Here is an 18999-nt window from a genome sequence, read left to right on the forward strand (position 1 = left end):
CATCCCCACTCCCCTCGGGTGTCTCACCAACTGCCCGTCCCCACTCCCCTCGGATATCGCTCCCACTGCCCGTTCCCCACTCCCGTCAGGCATCTCACCCACTGGTCATCCCCACTCCCCTCAGGTGTCTCACCCACTGCCCATCCCCACTCCCCTTGGGTATCTCACCCACTGACCGCCCCCACTTCCCTTAGGTATCTCACCCACTGCCCGTCCCCACTCCCCTTGAGTGTCTCACCCACTGACCCTCCTCACTCCCCTCGGGTATCTCACCCACTGACCGCCCCCACTTCCCTCAGGTATCTCACCCACTGCCCTTCCCCACTCCCATCGAGTGTCTCACCCACTGCCCTTCCCCACTCCCCTCGGGTGTCTCACCCACTGCCCTTCCCCACTCCCCTCAGGTGTATCACCCTCTGCACGTCCCCACGCCCCTCGTGTATCTCACCCACCGGGTGTCCATGCTCCCCTCGTGCCCACAGCTGTATGTCTTTGGAAAACACTAAAAATGGGGAAAAGGGGCAAAGAAAAAGGACCAGAAAAAGTGAAATAAATTGATGGATTGGAGCAGCTCCTGTTGGAGCGTCCCACTCCACCTCCATCTTGTCGTCTTACTGGAGTGTGAGCTACACTGTAGTAGAGTTATATGCTGACTGTTCCTCTTTGTTTACCTGAGACTCCAGTATTACCTGAAACAAGCTGTAATTCATGTTCAGTGGCAGAAACCAAGTTTCTAACAATCAGGGTCTGAAAGGAATGTGATTTTGGGAATTTTTGATATCTTTTAAAATGCATAATTTGGACAATAAGTACAGAAATAGTGGGGCTTGATTAACAGTGTATTATCTTTGTGAGCTATAACAATGTTTGGGCACTCATGTGAGATCGATTTGATAAAGAATCAATAAGGGTTTGGGAATGGTATATGTGTTGGTGATGGAAAGCATCAGGTTCTGTATTACCTTACAGCGATGGCACTTGTTAAAACAAAGAATTTCCTGCAGATGGCAGAGTTATCCCTCACAGTTTTCAGGGAAATTACAAAGACCATGTTGCTTGACTTGGTTGGTGACCTCAAGGTGGCATTGCCTAGCAGAGCGAGGAATGCAGCGATAATTGAAATACTGGCACAGCACTTGGGTTGAGAGGAAATACAAGAAAGGCTGGGTCCTCCAGGGAGTGAAATATCAAATCAGGTGATGCTCAGTAACAGTCAGAGCAGCTTCAGTGAGAGGAGACAATGGGATAACTAGCGATGGCAGAACATGGAAAGGACAGAGCAGAAAAATACAGAGATGAGCAACAGAAAAGAATAAAGAAAAGAGCAGGGAAAGATAAGGAAAGGGAAATGGTGTCGGAAAGAGTGGAATGAGTAAAGGTGAATTAGACCTGCAGAGAGAGACAATGTGAGAGAATATGTCTATCAGGTTAAAATGATACCATCAAACCAGAGACTTCAGGCAGAGAATCTGAATAATTTGAACAATTTGAAGACTGGCGCAGAAATGTTTATCCTTGTTGAAGCCCTACCAAGACTGTCCTCCTCCTGAGTATAGCCGTGATATTCTCCCCAGTCAAATACACAACTCCCACTCCACTCTTGCCTCCCCTTCCCTCCTTCTGGTAACATCTGTACCCCAGAATATTGAGCTGCCAGTCCTACTTTAACAGGAGATCTATCAGCATAGGGTCAGGATTTAAGGACACAGCCTGGACAAAGCCGTATTGAATGCAAAAGTGTTCAGCAAAGCAATTGTGACAGGTGCATCCGAGCATTAGGAGAATTTAAATATTCACCAACATCCCACGGTGAGGACCAAAGGCTAGTAACTGATCGCCAGGCAGCAGTAAGGGCTAATGATTCAGAGCTAATCCATAAAATTAAACCTTTCTTCAGTCACGCTCACAACTTCAAAACAGCTAGAAAATGGCACAGGAAAATGAAGGCAATGGCCAAGGTAAGGAACAGAGAGCTGGAAATGCCCCAAGATCCCCTCCACAGATCAGAAGCCAAATTATTGAGGGTGAAGGTGAAAATTGGGAGCCAAGGTATACCCGTTGTTCCAAAACGAGGCACTATTGCTCAGAATGTAGGAAACTGAGAAGGAAACCCATGGGGCACATTGGAATTCATAAGAATGAGGCTGAAAAGGAATTGAATAAAATAAATACCACGGATCAGATCGTAACATTAATGACAAAGGACAATCTGGTGGACACACTCCTGTGAATGCAGAAAGATTGCATACAGTAGACGAGAGAAATGAATGTCTTTTTTTCTCTAAGAAAATAACTCCAATTTCTTCAAAGGCAGCATAACGATACGAAACCATGCAGGAGTGACACAAACTCTCCTGATGGAGAAGCAGTTACTTTTCACCACAGAGAGGTTACTGAAGCCAGTCTGTTGGTAAGTAGGATGGATGGAGAGTATACCCCACTTTCTCTGTTTAAAGTCCAGTTGGAGTGTGACTTGTTGACTGGACCAGTGGTAAAGCAGTTGGCTAAGAAATTTCCTGTGGAAGGAGGTGATTTATTCCTGGGGAATGATTCAGTTGGAATAATAGTTGTACCTTTGCCGAAAGTCCAGATGAGCCTAAGAAGGCAAAACAGTTGCAGAAATGGCTTCCGGTCTTTTCTATGAGGTATAATGGCCAGAGAAATGGCTGAACAATGTCCACGCCAGTCCAAACCCGGCTCCTCCACATGATAAACAAAGGACATCACCAGAGAATCACAGGGTCACTGCAAGCAGATGTGAGGGAAGCTGAAACTCTGTTTAAAAATTAAAATGGCTCCAAAGAGGTATTTGGGATGCCCTCGTTAATTGAAGCTCAGGAATTAGATGCAGGGTTAAGTAAGTTAGCACAGGCAGCTCATATTGAAGCTGAGGCTGAAGGAGTTCCAGAGAGTTATGATCTTAGAAACAAAAGATAAATTGAGTTCAAATTCTGTGGAGAAACCTAGATTGGACTGTTTTAAAGATAAAAGAAAGGACACATTGTGCTATTTTTATAAAAATGTTTTTTTTCTCAAGTGCATACTTTCAACGAAATGCTCGGGTTATTTGATGCAGGTCACCTACCTGAGCTTTATGACTACGAAAGAGCTAATATCAAGATTTGCTTTCAGGTGAGGAAAGGCATGCTGGGAAAACATTGCTCAGGTCAGCTCCCTCTCTGTCATTTCTGTTCCAATGATGCCAACAATGACAAGGAATCCTCGGAAAAGTCCACCTTTTTCCGAAACAGAGGATTCCCCGCACAGTGGTCGACAGGGATCTGAGCTGTGTATTTAACCTATCTCCCTCACTTCGGCCCTCACCCCCTCTCTTCCCTCCCACAACACTGATAGTGACCCATTTGTCCTCACCTACCATCCATCCAGCATCCACATCTAGATGATCATGAGCTGCTATTTCCGCCTCGTCCAGCTGGATGTCATCACAGACACTTATTCCCTTCCCCTCTCTTAGCCTTCCACAGGTACAATTCACTCTGTGACAAACTGGGTACAACCCTCCTCCATTCACAAAACTTCCCCACACCCACATGGCACCTTCCTCTGCAACACCAGCCCCTTTACTCCCTCAGTCCTTGCTATCCAAGGCCCCAGACCTACCTTCCAGGTGAAGCAGCACTTCACTCAATCTAGTCCATTGTATTCACTGCTCACAATGTGGTCACCTCTCCACGGGGAAAGACGAAGCATAGACTGGGTGATCACTTCACAGAACACCGGCATGCTGTCCACAGAAATGGCCCTGCACTTTCTGCCACTTGTACACACCACCACATTCCCCTGGCCAACATGTCTATCTTGGGCTTGCTGCAGTGTTCCAGTGAAGCTCAGTGCAAGCTGGGAGAACACGTTTCTGCTTGGGGAGCCTGCAGCTTTCTGGACTCAGTACTGAGGTCAACAATTTTAGGGCTGACCACATTCTCAAATGTCCTTATCCCACCCCCTACACATCGCGCATTGCCATCACATGGGCTGTGTTGTTGTTGCAGCATCCCATGGTCAGAGGTGGCACAATATGGCCACCCATTGGGATAAATATTAGCTTGCCTGGTCCAGCATTAAAGTGAGGTCATAGGGTAGCACAAAGTTGGTTTTGAGAAGGTACATATCATGAGATTATGGGTATCGACACCTGTCCTCAGAGGTGTCCATCACTGATCAGGTATTTCACAAGTTTGGATGTCAAGAATAACAGGGAAGGAACAATGACAATGTTGCATGTAATTATTTTAACGCAAAATGTAAACAAAAAAACACATATCCCACTGGGGAAATCAGAGTATCATTGACATATCCTCCAATCTGAGCTGGGAATAAGTGACTGACTGGGCCCCATGTGAAAGCCATACCTGGAGTGGTCTCTGGCCTCTCCCCCACATGTTGTGGAACAGCTCAAATAAAGATTGATTGTGCCACTGAATACCAAACTCAAGACTCCTCTTCAACATCTCTCCCAACAGGCTGCTACTACACCCAACCCATCGTCAGCCTGTAATGGTCACCATGAGCAGCTATTCATTCTCCCAGGCTGACCTTTACCCTGCCCTTTGTTGCTCTATTGATTTTTTCTCTCTCTCTCTGTGCTCTACCTCTGACTATAGTTTAATCCTCCTCCCTTCTCCACCCCATTTTTCAGTATAAATACCAAATCTTGCTTATCTACAGGCAGATCTGAAGAAGGGTCACTCGACCCAAAACATTAACTCTGTTTTGTCTCCACAGATGTAACCAAAACCACTGAGCTTTTCCAAGAAATTTCAGATATTGATCCTGATTTCCAGCATTAACAGTTCTTTGGTTTCTTTGAACACCATTCCTCAAAGCTGCATAACTTCGATGTTAATGTTAGAGTTTTGGTGGAATGTCTGTTCCTTCAGTTCTCATAAGAAACACCCAGATACTTGTGTGTTTACAGATAGGAATAAACGCGTGCACGCACGCACTCACACAGACACACATACACACACACTCAGACACACACACACAGACACACACACTCAGACACACATACACAATCACACACAGAGTCACACTTGGTCTAAATTTAACCAAAGCCTGGGGATTAGCATTCAATCATCAGTGACTGGCCCATTCCCAATGGCAATGTCTGTACCAATTACAGTTTACTTGCCAACCACTCTTCCCTTATCCAGTATAAATGTTGCTGTTGAACTGTATTCTTGAAAAATTATCCAAATGCATGTAAGACAAAAATCTAAAATAAGGCATCTTTTTTCTAGCATTGCTCAAGTTCTTTGAAGCCAAATGACTGTCAAATCTGACTTTTCCCAAGTCCTGTCTCTTATTTGTATCCGTGATGTTCTGGTGCCAGTGTTGGACTGTGGTGTTTGTGTGTGCTTCAGGGAGAGTCTGTGTGAGTGTGGGAGAGTGTGTGTGAGAGAGTGCATGTGGGAAAGAGTTTGTGTGATGCACAGATTGTGTCTGTGAGAGAGGATCTGTGTGAGTCTATGGGTGAGTGTGAATGTGTTTGTGCGCATGTGAGAGAGAGAGTGTGTAATAAGTGATTCAAAACAGTGCAAACTAACTCAGGTAGAATGAACAAAAGTACTTCTCAATGTAATGCTGTTAAAACAGGAGAGTAAGGACGATGTTACAGGTGTACAACCATGTGCTGGGATCACCTGTGGTGTGACACGAACACAAGATCACAGCTGAGGCCAGCTTCATGGGTACAGAACTTGTCTATCAGTCTCTGCTCGGTAAATCTGCATCGTTATGTATCTCCAACTCCATCCTGGAGTAAGCTTACCCGAAGATTGGAGACTACATGCCCTTGACCATTGAAGACCACTTGGAGGGACTCATGGTGAGGAATCACTGAAACAACTATTGAGTGATATCAACAAGTTTCATCCCGCTCTCAGACTTACCATGGATTACTCTTCCAAACCAGTCTCATTCTTGGAGACACATATCTCATTACCTCACCCTACTGCAACCCCACGGAAATCCTCACAATGCTGCACCTCTCTAGTTTCCATCCTAAACATGCGAAAGAAGCTGTCCTCAACATGCAGTCCCTGTGCATACACAGGATTGGTTCAGATGAGGCGAAATGTGATGGACCTCTGAAGGTTTCGAGGGATGCTCTCATAAGACCAGGATATGATGCTCAACTTATCGATCTCCAGTTCCGACATGACACAGTGAGAAACCACAGTGACCTCCTCAGAAGACAGACACAGGGTAAGACCGATAGAGTACACTTCATTGTCCAGTACGTCCATGGTGCGGAGAAACTACACCATGTTCTTCACCACCGTCAACATGTCATCAATGATGATCAGCATCTCGGCAAGATCACCCCTACGCCTCTACCTTTCATCTTTAAACAACCGCCAAACCTTAAACAGACCATTGTTTGCAGCAAACTACTCAGCCTTCAGGGCACCTTTGACCAACACCATGGCAACCTCCGCAGGACATGTCAGATCATCGACATGGGCACTACCATCACACCTGGGAACACCACCCACCATGTACACGGCAGATACCCATGTGACCCAGTCAATGCTGTCTCCCTCATACACTGCAGGCAAGGATGCCCCAAGGCATGGTATATCGGTGAGACCACCCAGACACTACAGCAATGGATGGATAGACACCACACAACAATTGCCAGACAGGAATGTTCCCTCCCAGTCAGGGAACACTTCAGCGCTCAGGGACATTCAGCCTCTGATCTTCAAGGCAGATTTCAAGATACACAACAATGCAAAATCACCGAGCAGAGACTGATAACCAAGTTCCAGACCCATGAAGCCGGCCTCAACCTTATGTCCTGCAACAGGTGACCCCCACCACACAGTGCTGTATCTATAAAACCTTCCTCACTGTCCTGTTGTGACAGTATTACCTTGATCAGTTGCTCTGATCGCTTTACCTTATTATGTTTTGAATTGATAATTACTCTCTCTCTCACACACACAGAATCACACAGATCCTTGCTCACATGCCCACACTATCTTGCACAAACACACACACACAGACTCACACAGACCCTCTCTCACAGACACACTCTCTCACACACACTGTCTCACACAAACACTCAGAGACAATCTCTCACACACACACTCTCACATTCACACTGTCTCACACAAACACACATGCAGACCCTGTCTCTCTCTCTCACACACACTCTCTCACACACACTGTCTCATGCAAACAATCACACAGACCCTCTCTCACAGAAATGCACACATTCTCTCTCCCTCACACACATACACACACACACACACTCAATCACACAGACCCTCTCTCACATACACTCTCTCGCATGAACACACACGCACAGAGTCACGCAGAACATCTCTCTCTCACACACTCACAAATCTATTGGGTGAATCATTTCATTCAAGACATTTGTGTATTTGCAGATACATTTTTTTTCAAAAAGCACACAATTTGTAGTAACAGTCAGCCATTGCAATCCTGTAAATTCCAGCTTTTGGAATTAAATCTGCTGGATTCCAAGTTAAAACTCTGGACAGATTCTGGATAGGCCCTCTCACCTACAATGCAGTGTCTAACCTGAGGTATCACCTTTTTTATAATCCTATCGCTCTGCCTGATTGCCATGACAGCAAAGCACTGACATTGACTTTATAAACACTTTACATACTGTCCCACACCCTTGGTCGCCTGCAGAGACATATTACCTGATACTCCACTGACACCAGTGGTATGATCTTTTAATCTCTCTGCCCTTGATCTCTCGGCCAATAACCTCTGTGTGTTTGCCCTGCTCTCTCCCTGCACCTAATGAAGGAGCAACACTCCGAAAGCTTGTGTGATTTCAAATAAACCTGTTCGACTGTATCTGTGTGTCGTGTGACTTCTGACTTTATTTATATCAAGTATTATTTGTGCTACATGAAATTTAAAACATGTAAACTGAATACCATGAAGGTGTTTTATATCAGTATTTTTATTTTTGTGAATATTTCAAGGATTTTTACACAGACATTCATTCACACGACGTGGGCATCATCGGTAAAGACGGTATTTGCTGCTGATGCTGAATTGCCTCTGAGAAGGAAGGAGCAAGTTCAAATGGGGTCACATCAGTGACTGTCATCCCTGTCTTTTAAATATTACACAGAGTGAGCAGTTTAAATGTTCCTTGTTGTGAGCATGTTAAACAATGTTTGCTGCAATGATTTAAGCGACATTTGCTGTAACCATTTTATGTAATAATTTTGCTTTGTTTATGCACTGCAACCAGCGAAAGTTACATTTATAAATATCTGATGGAAGCCTTTTTTAAAGTGCTCTTCAGAAAATTTCCACAACATGAGGAGTGATGGACAGTGTCGATAAGGGCTAATTTGTGCACCTGAGCAAAGTGAAACATTGTGTTTGTCTCACTGATCCAGGAAGGACTGATCGATTGTACTGTGTCTGTTTAAAGGATCATGGGGAGTGTTGAATGAACCTACTCTGTGTGTCTCACAGATGTCAGGGAGAGCAGACTGACCTCACTGTGTCTTTATCACTGACCCAAGGGGCCTGGAGTGTTCAATTGTGATCCCAGAATGACTCAATCCATCTCATCGTTTCATAAATATTACTAATTGAGCAAAAGGGTATGTTATCATGTTCTTCAGCTGTTCTCTGAACTTAGTCTGGGTCACGGCATATATACATGTGTTTGTGCAGCAACTCAGGAGCTGGAGAATGAATCCTATATCTCGTAAAAAGTAATGTAAATATACAGCCTTATAACCCAACCGATACAATCGCCTCCATGTAGAATACACCAGAAACATTGACCATAACAGGATGAAATTCCCTGAGATAACAAACATTAAAATGATGGATTTCCTTCGGCTCTCCAAGTGTCGGTCCTTGGAATGCTGCCCCCTACTGTCAGACTGGAGTCTCCTGCGGGCTCTGCTGGCCACTAAAATGTACCTCCCAGTGAGAGCATTGAGCAGCAGAATCAGAACAAATGGGAGCACTGGGGTCAGAATGTAGTGAATAAGCTCAATCGATCCCCAGACGGGAGATAACCTAACATACCTTTTAGCCAAACAAAACCAAGGCTGATTCCTCAGACTATACCAAGGTGTTAGCATAAAATACCAGGAAATGTTCTTTAAACAGCTGAGCACAGTTATTGTTCCCAGAACCACAGCTGCTGTTTTCTCAGTGCAATAGTTGCCTTTCATCTTTTGACAACAAATGGCCACAAATCGATCAAAGGTGAAAGCGACAGTGAACCAGACAGAGCAGTCCATAGCTGCAAAAACCAGGATGGCGTGGATGTTACACACGGGGACGGTCTTCAGAAATTTAAATTCAGTTTTATAAATAATTCGATGTGTCTCAATATCAGATTAATGATGTTGAGTAGTAAGTCCACTGCTGCCATGGCCACCAGGGAGCGAATGATACATTTTGAAAGATCACACTTTCTCTGCGACAGAATCACTATTGTGACTATATTAACTATGAGAAAGGGAGATAAACAAGATTATGTTATGTTAATCTGAGAACAAACCTTATTACAGTTACAGTCAGTAAGTTACAGTACTTGTTGAAATATTCAAAACTGTTATTACATCCAGTAACGATATAATAATGGAACATTAACTGGAATTATTGAATGGATATTTCGTGTCTGTCTCCAGAATGCAAACAACATGCCAGAAATAAGTATGAATAATAAATTGAAAGGAAGGGATAAATTAGACACAATTACAATCATTGCGAAATGTTGCTCAGAAATTTTTTCAAACCAAAGACTGATGTATCCTGAGTTCTGAGAAATTGCATCTAATGGTTTTCAAAGGAATGCTGGATGCGTTAGCAGATGCGCTGGTTTTAATTTTGCAATAGTGCCCAGAAGCTGGTGAGAATGGAGAGCAACTGCTTCTCCAATCACAGGCTGGTTCTTTCCATGCTTTCTGTTGGTAGGTTAATGATGAGGATGTCAGTGACCAATAAGCCACAACTAAATTAAATGGCAGGGTAGGCTCGATGGGCTGAATGGTCTCCTCCACTGCCTACACCCCTAAAAACTTGTAAAGTCAGTAATCAGAGCTCACAGATTTAATATGATTGGCACAAGAAGTAGAGGATGACATGAACATAATTGCTAAATACAATAACTGATTTGGATTTGGAATTCACAGTCTAATAGAGTGACACAGATAGATTCAATCGTAGCTTATAAATATGGAACTGGAGAAATATGTGAGGGAGGAAAAGTTAAAGGACATGGGGAAACAGAGTGTGAGGGAGAGAAGAGTGAGTCCAAGATCAGTGTTGTGAATTTAAGGAAGGGTAGATGTGAGAGCATGAAATTAGACCAAACTAAAGTGAACAGGAAATGAGGTTCAGGGAGAACACAGTAGTGGTAGAATTTTTTTATAAGATTAGATTACTTACAGTGTGGAAACAGGCCCTTCGGCCCAACAAGTCCACACTGGTCCTCTGAAGAGCAACTCACCCAGACCCATTCCCCTACATTAACCCCTTCACCTGACACTACGGGCAATTTAGCATGGCCAATTCACCTAACCTGCACATTTTTGGACTGTGGGAGGATACTGGAACCCTGGAGGAAACTCACTGAGACACAGGGAGAATGTGCAAACTCCACATGGACAGTTGCCTGAGGCGGGAATTGAAACTGGGTCTCTGGCACTGTGAGGCAGCAGTGCTCACCACTGAGCCACTGATTATACATAATAATTACATTCAAAATGAGAAAGGAAAATTTCCAAATGGAGCACCCACCATCTGTGTTAAAAATGGCATCAAACTTCAATAAAAAGCAAATAATTGTGAAAAGTTGGCTGGTGGGTCAGCAGTTTGAACAAAAAATAATAGTCTGCACAGAATGGGTAAAGTTTTAACAGGAGTGAACAATTAGAGTACAAGAGAAACCTAGCAAGCAATACAGGGGCAAGAACAAGGTGGGCTACAGTGAGAGGCCTTCATTGACATTGCTCGTTATCACCCTCATTAATACCAAATCTCACCTCATTAATATGCAGATTCCCGTTCTACCATCCACTGGATAGAAACTAGACACAGAGAATTCCCAATGTGGAAGTCAGACTGGGAACCTGGTGACTCCAGCTCACTGCTTGTTCCTCCAGCCCTCCAGCTTGGAACCCCAGCACCAACAGCTCAAGGTCCGGTTTCTGGGTGGTGACCACACACAGCCCACGGTCACAGACATTGGAATCTGACATGTGCCAGTCTCACCACACACCATCCTGGCACACCTCTGAGCCACTCGTAGGGCACTGCCAAGAAGGCCACTCCTGTGGAATGACGGCTGGGGAACATAATAGTGGGAATCGGAGTTGGGAAGCTGGGGAATGATGATACTGAAGGGAGACAACTCACTATGTAAGGGGGAGGGGTTCAGTGAGAGTCAGCAACACCCTGGATAAAAGGAGGGAGCCAGTGCATTCCCAGCCCTAGCACATTGACCCGACCGGACTGGGGTTACAGCTGGAGGGTATGTAGATGCAGATGAGTTGGGCGGGGACTCAGGGAGGTGTGAGGTCTGAGAGGTTACCAGGGCAGGGGGTGCTTGCAGGAACGGTCATTTTATCCTTGAGAGTTCCCCTGTGTGCAGAGGAGGAGGCTGGACCTCAGTGTCTGAGGGAAGCCTGCTCTTGCTTTCCATCCTGCTGTGACTCAGAAATGAAGATGGCTGCACCTGAACATGAGGCCAGCAGGGTAAGTGTTTGGATGTGCAGCCTCGGGTGGCGGTGGGGTATCTGCAAGTCCGTGCAATGGGAGGCCCTTCAAAGGGCAAGGTCACTCGGCACACACCCAGTCACTGAAGGGCAGACCCTTTAATATTGTACATTGCAGCTCCTTCCCCAAACACCTCAGAGCATTTAGTGTCATACAGGTTTACAGCATGGAAACAGGCCCTTCAGCCCAACTTGTTCATGCTTCCCAGTTGGTATAGTTAAACGTACCCAGTTTGGATACATTTAGTCAATATCCCCCATAACTGTCCCAACAACGTGCCTGTCTTAATATTTCTAAAATGACAAAATTGTACTCACTTCCACCACCACCTCTGGGAGCCCATTCCAGACACTCACCACTTTCTGAGTGAAAAATTGCCTGATGCACATTTCTGTACCTCTCCCCTCTGAACTTAAGCCTTTGGCCTCTAGTTGTAGACTCCCCTACCGTGGGGAGAAGCTGTTGGCTTTCTACCTGAGCTATGCCTCTCATGGTTTTACAGACCTCTATAAGACTGTGACAGAAAGGACATTTGAAGACTCATTTACTGAGGTAGTATGGGCTGAGGTTCGAAACAGGAAAGAAGAGGTCACCCCGTTGGGAGTTTTCTATAGGAGATGGAAATGTGTTGCTGGAAAAGCGCAGCAGGTCAGGCAGCATCTAGGGAACAGGAGAATCGACGTTTCGGGCATTAGCCCTTCTTCATTCCCTAGATGCTGCCTGACCTGCTGCGCTTTTCCAGCAACACATTTCCATCTCTGATCTCCAGCATCTGCAGACCTCACTTTCTCCTCAAAGTTTTCTATAGGACTCTGAATAGTTGCAGAGATGTAGTGGAAAGGATAGCAAAGATGTTTTTCGATAGGAGTGAGAGTGACAGGGTAGTTGTTATGGGGGCTTTAACTTTCTAAATTAAGACAGGGCATAATGTAGTTCAAGCACTTCAGATGGGTCTCTTTTTGCCCAATGTGTGCAGGAGAGTATCCTGACACAATATGTAGGGAGGCCAACATGGGGCAAGGCCACATTGGATTTGATATGGGGAAATGAACCTGGCTAAGTATTAGATTTGGAAGGAGGTGAGCACTTTGGTGACAGTGACTACTGTTCAGTTATGTTTACTTTAGCGATGGAAAGGGATAGGTATATAACGCAGAGCAAGAGTTATAGCTGGGGGAAAGGCAATTACGATGCGATTAGGCAATATTTAGGATGCATAGGATGGGGAGGGAAACTGCAGGGGATGGGCACAATTGAAATAGGGAGCTTATTCAAGGTACAGTTACTGCGTGTCCTTGATAAGTATGTACCTGTCAGGCAGGGAGGAAGTTGTAGAATGAGGGAACAGTGTTTTACTATAGAAGAAGAAGCTCTTGTCAAGAGAAAGAAGAAGGCACATGTTTGGATGAGACGTGACAGCTCAGTTAGGGCACTTGAGAGTTAGCCAGGAAAGACCTAAAGAGAGAGCTAAGAAAAGCCGGGGAGGACATGAGAAGTCATTGCTGGATAGGATCAAGGAAGGCTAAGGCCATCTATAGATATATCAGGAATAATAGGATGACCAGAGTAAGATTAGGGCCAATCAAGGATCGGAGTGGAAAGTTGTGTGTGGAGTCAGAGGAGAGAGGGGAAGAGCTAAATGAATATATTTTGTCAGTATTCACACTGGGAAAAGACAATGTAGCTGAGGAGAATACTGAGCCAAAGGTTACTAGCCTTGAGGAGTTGTTAGCAATTCTGGCAAGTGTGAAAATATATAAGTCCCCTGGACTGGATGGAATTTATCCTAGGATTCTCTGGGAGGCCAGGGTTGAGATTACTGAGCCTCTGGCTTTGATCCTTGTGTCCACATTGTCTGCAGGAGTTTTGCCAGAACATTTGAGGATCGCACATGTTGTTCCCTTGTTCAAGAAGGGGAGTAGAGACAACCCTGGTAATTATAGACCAGTGAGCATTACTTCCGGTGTGGGTTTGGTTCAGTTAGTAAAGGTTATAGGAGATAGGATTTATAACCATCTAGAAAGGACTGATTTGATTTGGGATAGCCAACACGGTTTTGTAAAGGATAGATTGTGCCTCACAAACCTGATTGAGTTCTTTGAGAAGGTAACCAAACAGGTGAATGAGGGTATAGTGGTTGCTGTGGTGTATAGGGATTTCAGTGAGATGTTTGATAAGGTTCCCCATGGTAGGCTATTGCACAAAATATAGAGGCATGGGATTGAGGGTGATTTAGTGGTTTAGATCAGAAATTGGCTCGCTGAAAGAAGACAGATGTTGGTGGCTGACGTGAAATGTTCACCCTGATGTTCTGTTGCTAGTAGTGTACCAGAAGGATTTGTTTAGGGACTACTGAAAAAAATATTTTTTATAAATGGCCTGGATGAGGGGATAGGATGGGGAAGTAAATTGTTAGGTGACAGTAAGGTCAGTGGAGATATGGAGAGTGCCAAAGGATGTTCTAGGATCCAGAGGGACATAGATATGATGCAGAGCTGGGCTGAGAGGTAGCAAATGGAGTTCATGTGGAAAAGTGTGAAGCAACACACTTTGGAAGAAGTGACAGGAGTGCAGAGTACTGGGCTGATGGTAAGATTCTTGGCAGTGTAAATGAACAGAGAGATCTTGGTATGCATGTATGTAGATCCTAGAAAGTTGTCACCCAGGTTGATAGCGTTGTTAAGAAGGCATATGGTGTGTTAGCTTTTGTTAGTGGAGGGATTGCGTTTCAGAGCCATGAGGTCACATTGCAACTGTACAAAACTCTGGTGTGGCCGCACTTGGAATATTGCTTACAGTTCTGGTCACCGCATTATAGGAAAGATGTGGAAGCTTTGGAAAAGGTTCAGAGGAGATTTACTGGGATGTTGCCTGGTATGGAGGAAATTTCTTACAAGGAAATGCTGATGGACTTGAGGCTGTTTTCATTAGAGAGAAGAAGGTTGAGACGTGACTTAATTGAGACATATCAGAGAATCAGAGGGTTAGATAGGGTGGACAGGAAGAGCCTTTTTCCGAGGATGGTGTTTGCTAGCATGAGGGGACATAGCTTTAACTTGAGAAGTGATAGATATAGCACAGATTTCAGAGGCAGTTTCTTTACTCAAAGAGTATTAGGAACGTGGAACGGTCTCCCTGCAACAGTAGTAGACTCTCCAAATCTAAGAGCATTTAAGTGGTCATTGCATAGACATATGGATGAAAATGGAATAGGGTAGGTTTGGTGGCCTTCAGATTGGTTTCATACATTGATGCTACATTGATGGCCAAAAGGTCTGTATTACGTTGAAATGTTCGATGTTTTATGTTTTAAGGTCGTCCCTCAGTCTTCGACTTGCTGGAGTACAAAGTCCCAGCCTCTCCAGCCTCTCCCCAAAACGTAAATCTTCCAGGCTTGGAAGCATCCTAGTAAACCTTCTCTGGACTATTTCCAGTTTAATCTTAACCCTTTGATTGGAGGGTGACCAGAACTGCACACAGTACGCCAAATGTGGCCTTTCCAACATCTTGTACAGCTGCAACAAGACATCCCAACTTTTATACTCACTCCTCTCCCCAGTGAAAGCAAGCATGCTGAAAGCCTTCTTGACCACCCTGCCTACCTGTGTCTCCAGTTTCAAGGAGCAATGAACCTGTACCCCTAGATCTCCTTGTTCTATAACGCTCCCCGTGGTCTGACCAATGACTGAGTCAGTCCTGCCCTGGTGTGACCCAGCAAAATGCAACACCTCGCGTTTATCTAAATTAAACTCCATCTGCCATTCAGGTCAGCTCTCAGCCCAGGAAAGAAGAGTTTATAATCGGGACAGTTTCCTTTTCTTTTGGTTCTTTGTTTGATTTTTTCTCTTTTGTTTATATCTGGCTTTGGATTCTTTATTTTAAGATGGCGCCTGAGAGTGGAGACTTGGTAAACCTTTCTCTGTACTTCTGTACTTGAGTACACGTGACAATAAAATCGAATTCTGACACAGATTTACATCATTGATAAAGAAACTTCAGGCAAAATAAGGATATCTTTCATTATAAAATGAGTTAGGATGATTTGGAATGTACTTCCCTGAAAACATTTTAGAAACAGATCCAAAAGGAGTTTACAAGGGAATTGCCAAGTACTTGACCAGCAAACATGTGTCCAGCTGTGGGGAAGGAGAGGGAGAGAGCAACTCATTCTATTAATCAGTGAGCTGTGTACAATGAGCCTGTAATGTTTCAATCATCCAACGTTCTGTGAATAAGGGAGAGATCAAAGAGGAAGAGGGCTTAGCTAAAGAAAAAGAGACAGGAAAAGCAAGACGTGGAAGAGGGAGAGACACAAAGTGAAACAAATGAACTTTTAGAGCGGAATTAAATTAAAGAAAACTAGAAGGAGATAAAAGGCTGCTCAGGCTGGTACTTTTTCACTGAAGCACAGGAGGTTAAGGGGTGACATTATCGAGGTTTAGAAAACCATGAGGGGCAGAGGTAAGGTGAAAGGCAGGTGTCCTTGGCCTCAGGGGGGGCATTTCTTTTAAAAGGGGAAATATTTTAAAGGTGACTAGAGAAAAATTTAAAAATGACATCTGTGACTTTTTTTTAGCAAAGAGTGAGGTTCATGTGGGAGATGACCTTCCAGAGGAAGTGGCGGATGTGGGTACAATCACAATGTTTAAAAAGACAGTTGGAAAAGTAAATGAATAGGAAAGGGTTGGAAGGATACGGTCCAAGCACAAAGAAGTGGGACTAGTTTAGTTTGGGATTATGGTCAGCATGGACTGGTTGGAGCGAAAGGATTGTTTCTCCACAGTATGATTCAACAACATTGTTTAGCGGATAGTGATGAGAGCACTGAGGGTGGGAATAATTAGACAGGACAGACCTGAAAGGGTTTGAACACAAAAATGAGAATATTAAAATGAGAAGTTGTTGGATCAAGAACATTTTTAGTCAAAGAACACAAAGGTAAATGATAAACCAAAGTTTCCCATTCAGTTCAGATTTCAGAACAGGCAGCAGAGCTTTGGGTGAGTTCGGGTACATTGAGGTTTGACACCGTGACGCTGAAGATGATATCAGTAGAATCCTCGAGTCTGGATTAATCAAACCCAGAGATGGTGTAGTGTGCAGAATCCCGGATGAAGCAGGCAGGAGACAGAGATATTACAGAGGGGATGGTAAACAAGCTTTGCAATGGAGAGGATGTGGGGTCAAACCTCAGGTTAGGGTTAAAGGACGTCCTGAGGTTACAAACATTTTGGTTCAGCCTGAAGCCAGGGGGGCGGATGAAGTAGAATGATAGAAAACTGAATTTGTGATGGGAACCAAAGACAATGGCGTTGGTCTTCTCAAGATTAAAGTGAGAATATCAGGAGTCAACTTAATTATAATTTGACTGGCAGGAGACAGAGACTTAGTGACAGCAGGAGCAGCAAGCAGCAGAATGGGAAATGACAAGAACGATAATAAAGTTAAATCATGATTCACAGAATTACTAACCAGACAGAGACACTTACCTGGAATACCAACAGCAGCGAGATAGTAAATTTGCCGCATAATCCAAAAAATACATTGGATCCGAGGTTCCAAATACATCTGTTGATAATTTGTAGAAAAATACTCGATTATCCCGGAGAGACTCCGGCCCATTGTGGGAACATTGCAGTCTGCTCTCCTCAGATTCTGCTCTGTCATCTCTCCCTGTTTCGAGGAATGTTGTAGCTGAGACTCATTTATTAATAGAAGGAGGAATCCACCCAGAGACTCAGTTAGGGCCCACAGAGATTGACATTAATCACAGTCACTGAACAAACAGGTTCATTGAACTCCTTTCAATCCAGTGCCTTTGTCCCAGAGTAAAGTAAAACTTATACCTGGTCTGGAGAGAACATGTGAGGGTTGCTGAGTAAAGGAACAATGAAAATATGAGAATGGGCCCACAGCACCAGTGTTTACGAGAAGTGCCCCCTGCTGATCCATGAAAACATTGAGCTTGGTGCCTTTGAAGAAGAGTTTGGCAAATGACAGCTATTATGCACTTGATAGAGTTCTTTAATAAAGTAATCGGAACTTGCTGAGTGCAGCATGTTTTGTGTTATAATCGCAGATGTTCAAAGGATGATGTGCCAGTTTGTTGACTTATTCGGAAAGGGTAAACATCTGGATTGAAGGATCAATAGCTTTCTGAGTATCATATTGACTGAGGGACATAACTCAGAGAGAAATGTGAATAGGTAAAGTTTGATTACAGGGAGAGGGTTCTTGTGGTGCAGTGATAGTGTCCCTACCTCGCGGCCAAGAAATCTTAGGTTCAATTCCCACCTGCTCCAAAGATGTATAACTTCAAAGCAAGTTAGATAGATTAAAGTAAAATATATAGTTCTTCCCTCATGGCTAGTATTAGGGAAACTGATCTTTGTAATACATATGTTAATGACATTGTCAAATATGTTATATATAAAGGGCATGGTTTAAAATTTTGTAGTAAACAAGAGATACAGAAAGATAGTGATTAGTGAGGAGGATAGTATCAGACATCAGAAGATCATTCAAGCAAAATGTTGCACAACTGATCGAAAAAGGATTGCTGCAGAATCTCAGGAATCAGGCAGCATTCATGGGGAGAGAAAAACAGAGTTAACGCTCGGGAGTCATCATAGAATAGGAAGCAAGCCATTCGGCCCATAGAGGCCACACTAACCCTCTGATGCAGGCTATCACATCATGACACATTGCTGTCCTCTATCCCCAAAACCCTTCATTATCCCATGGCTAATCCACCTCATCTACACATCCCTGGACACTATGGGCAATTTGGCATCGCCAGCCCATCTAAACTGCACATCCTTGGACCGTGCAAGGAAACTGGAGCACCTGGTGGAAGCCCACCAAGGACCTTGGCACGGTCAGGCAGCAGTGATTGAGCCACCGTACAATCCTGTATGACTCAGAACCGAATGGGGTGGGTGGGGGTGAAGATTATTTTATACTTTAGACAGAGCCAGAAGAAAAGTGAAATAGTATCGAGGCCCAGTGTAAAAGACAATTGAGTGGTTAATGGGGTTAGAAGAGGAAAGAAAAGATGTAAAATGGGGATAAATGAAAGTGTGAAAAGGAGTGCATGGGTCCTCTCTATTAGGAGCAATGTAAATAAGACAGAAACAAGAAAGCTGTGTGTGTAAAATAGCTGAGAATATAATAAAATGTCAGAGATTGCAGGAATTAAAGAAAAGTGAAGAAGAGACATCATACAGTCAAGATCTG

The 18999-nt window shown here is 44.1% G+C and overlaps 1 protein-coding gene across 1 annotated transcript in view; it reads left to right on the forward strand.

The window, feature by feature from the left end:
• Positions 1-1927: 1927 nt before the first annotated feature.
• Positions 1928-18999, forward strand: part of LOC148148588 (putative G protein-coupled receptor 139) — a 33751-nt gene continuing 16679 nt past the window's right edge. The window contains exons 1-2 of the mRNA XM_087992327.1: positions 1928-1958; positions 2311-2410. Coding sequence (XP_087848453.1) covers positions 1928-1958; positions 2311-2410 — 131 coding nt within the window. The remainder of the gene's footprint in view (positions 1959-2310; positions 2411-18999) is intronic.

This window comes from Chiloscyllium plagiosum, unplaced genomic scaffold (assembly GCF_037043375.1).
Source record: "Chiloscyllium plagiosum isolate Xiang-an unplaced genomic scaffold, Cpla_swu_hap1 HiC_scaffold_12, whole genome shotgun sequence".
Taxonomy (NCBI): Eukaryota; Metazoa; Chordata; class Chondrichthyes; order Orectolobiformes; family Hemiscylliidae; genus Chiloscyllium; species Chiloscyllium plagiosum.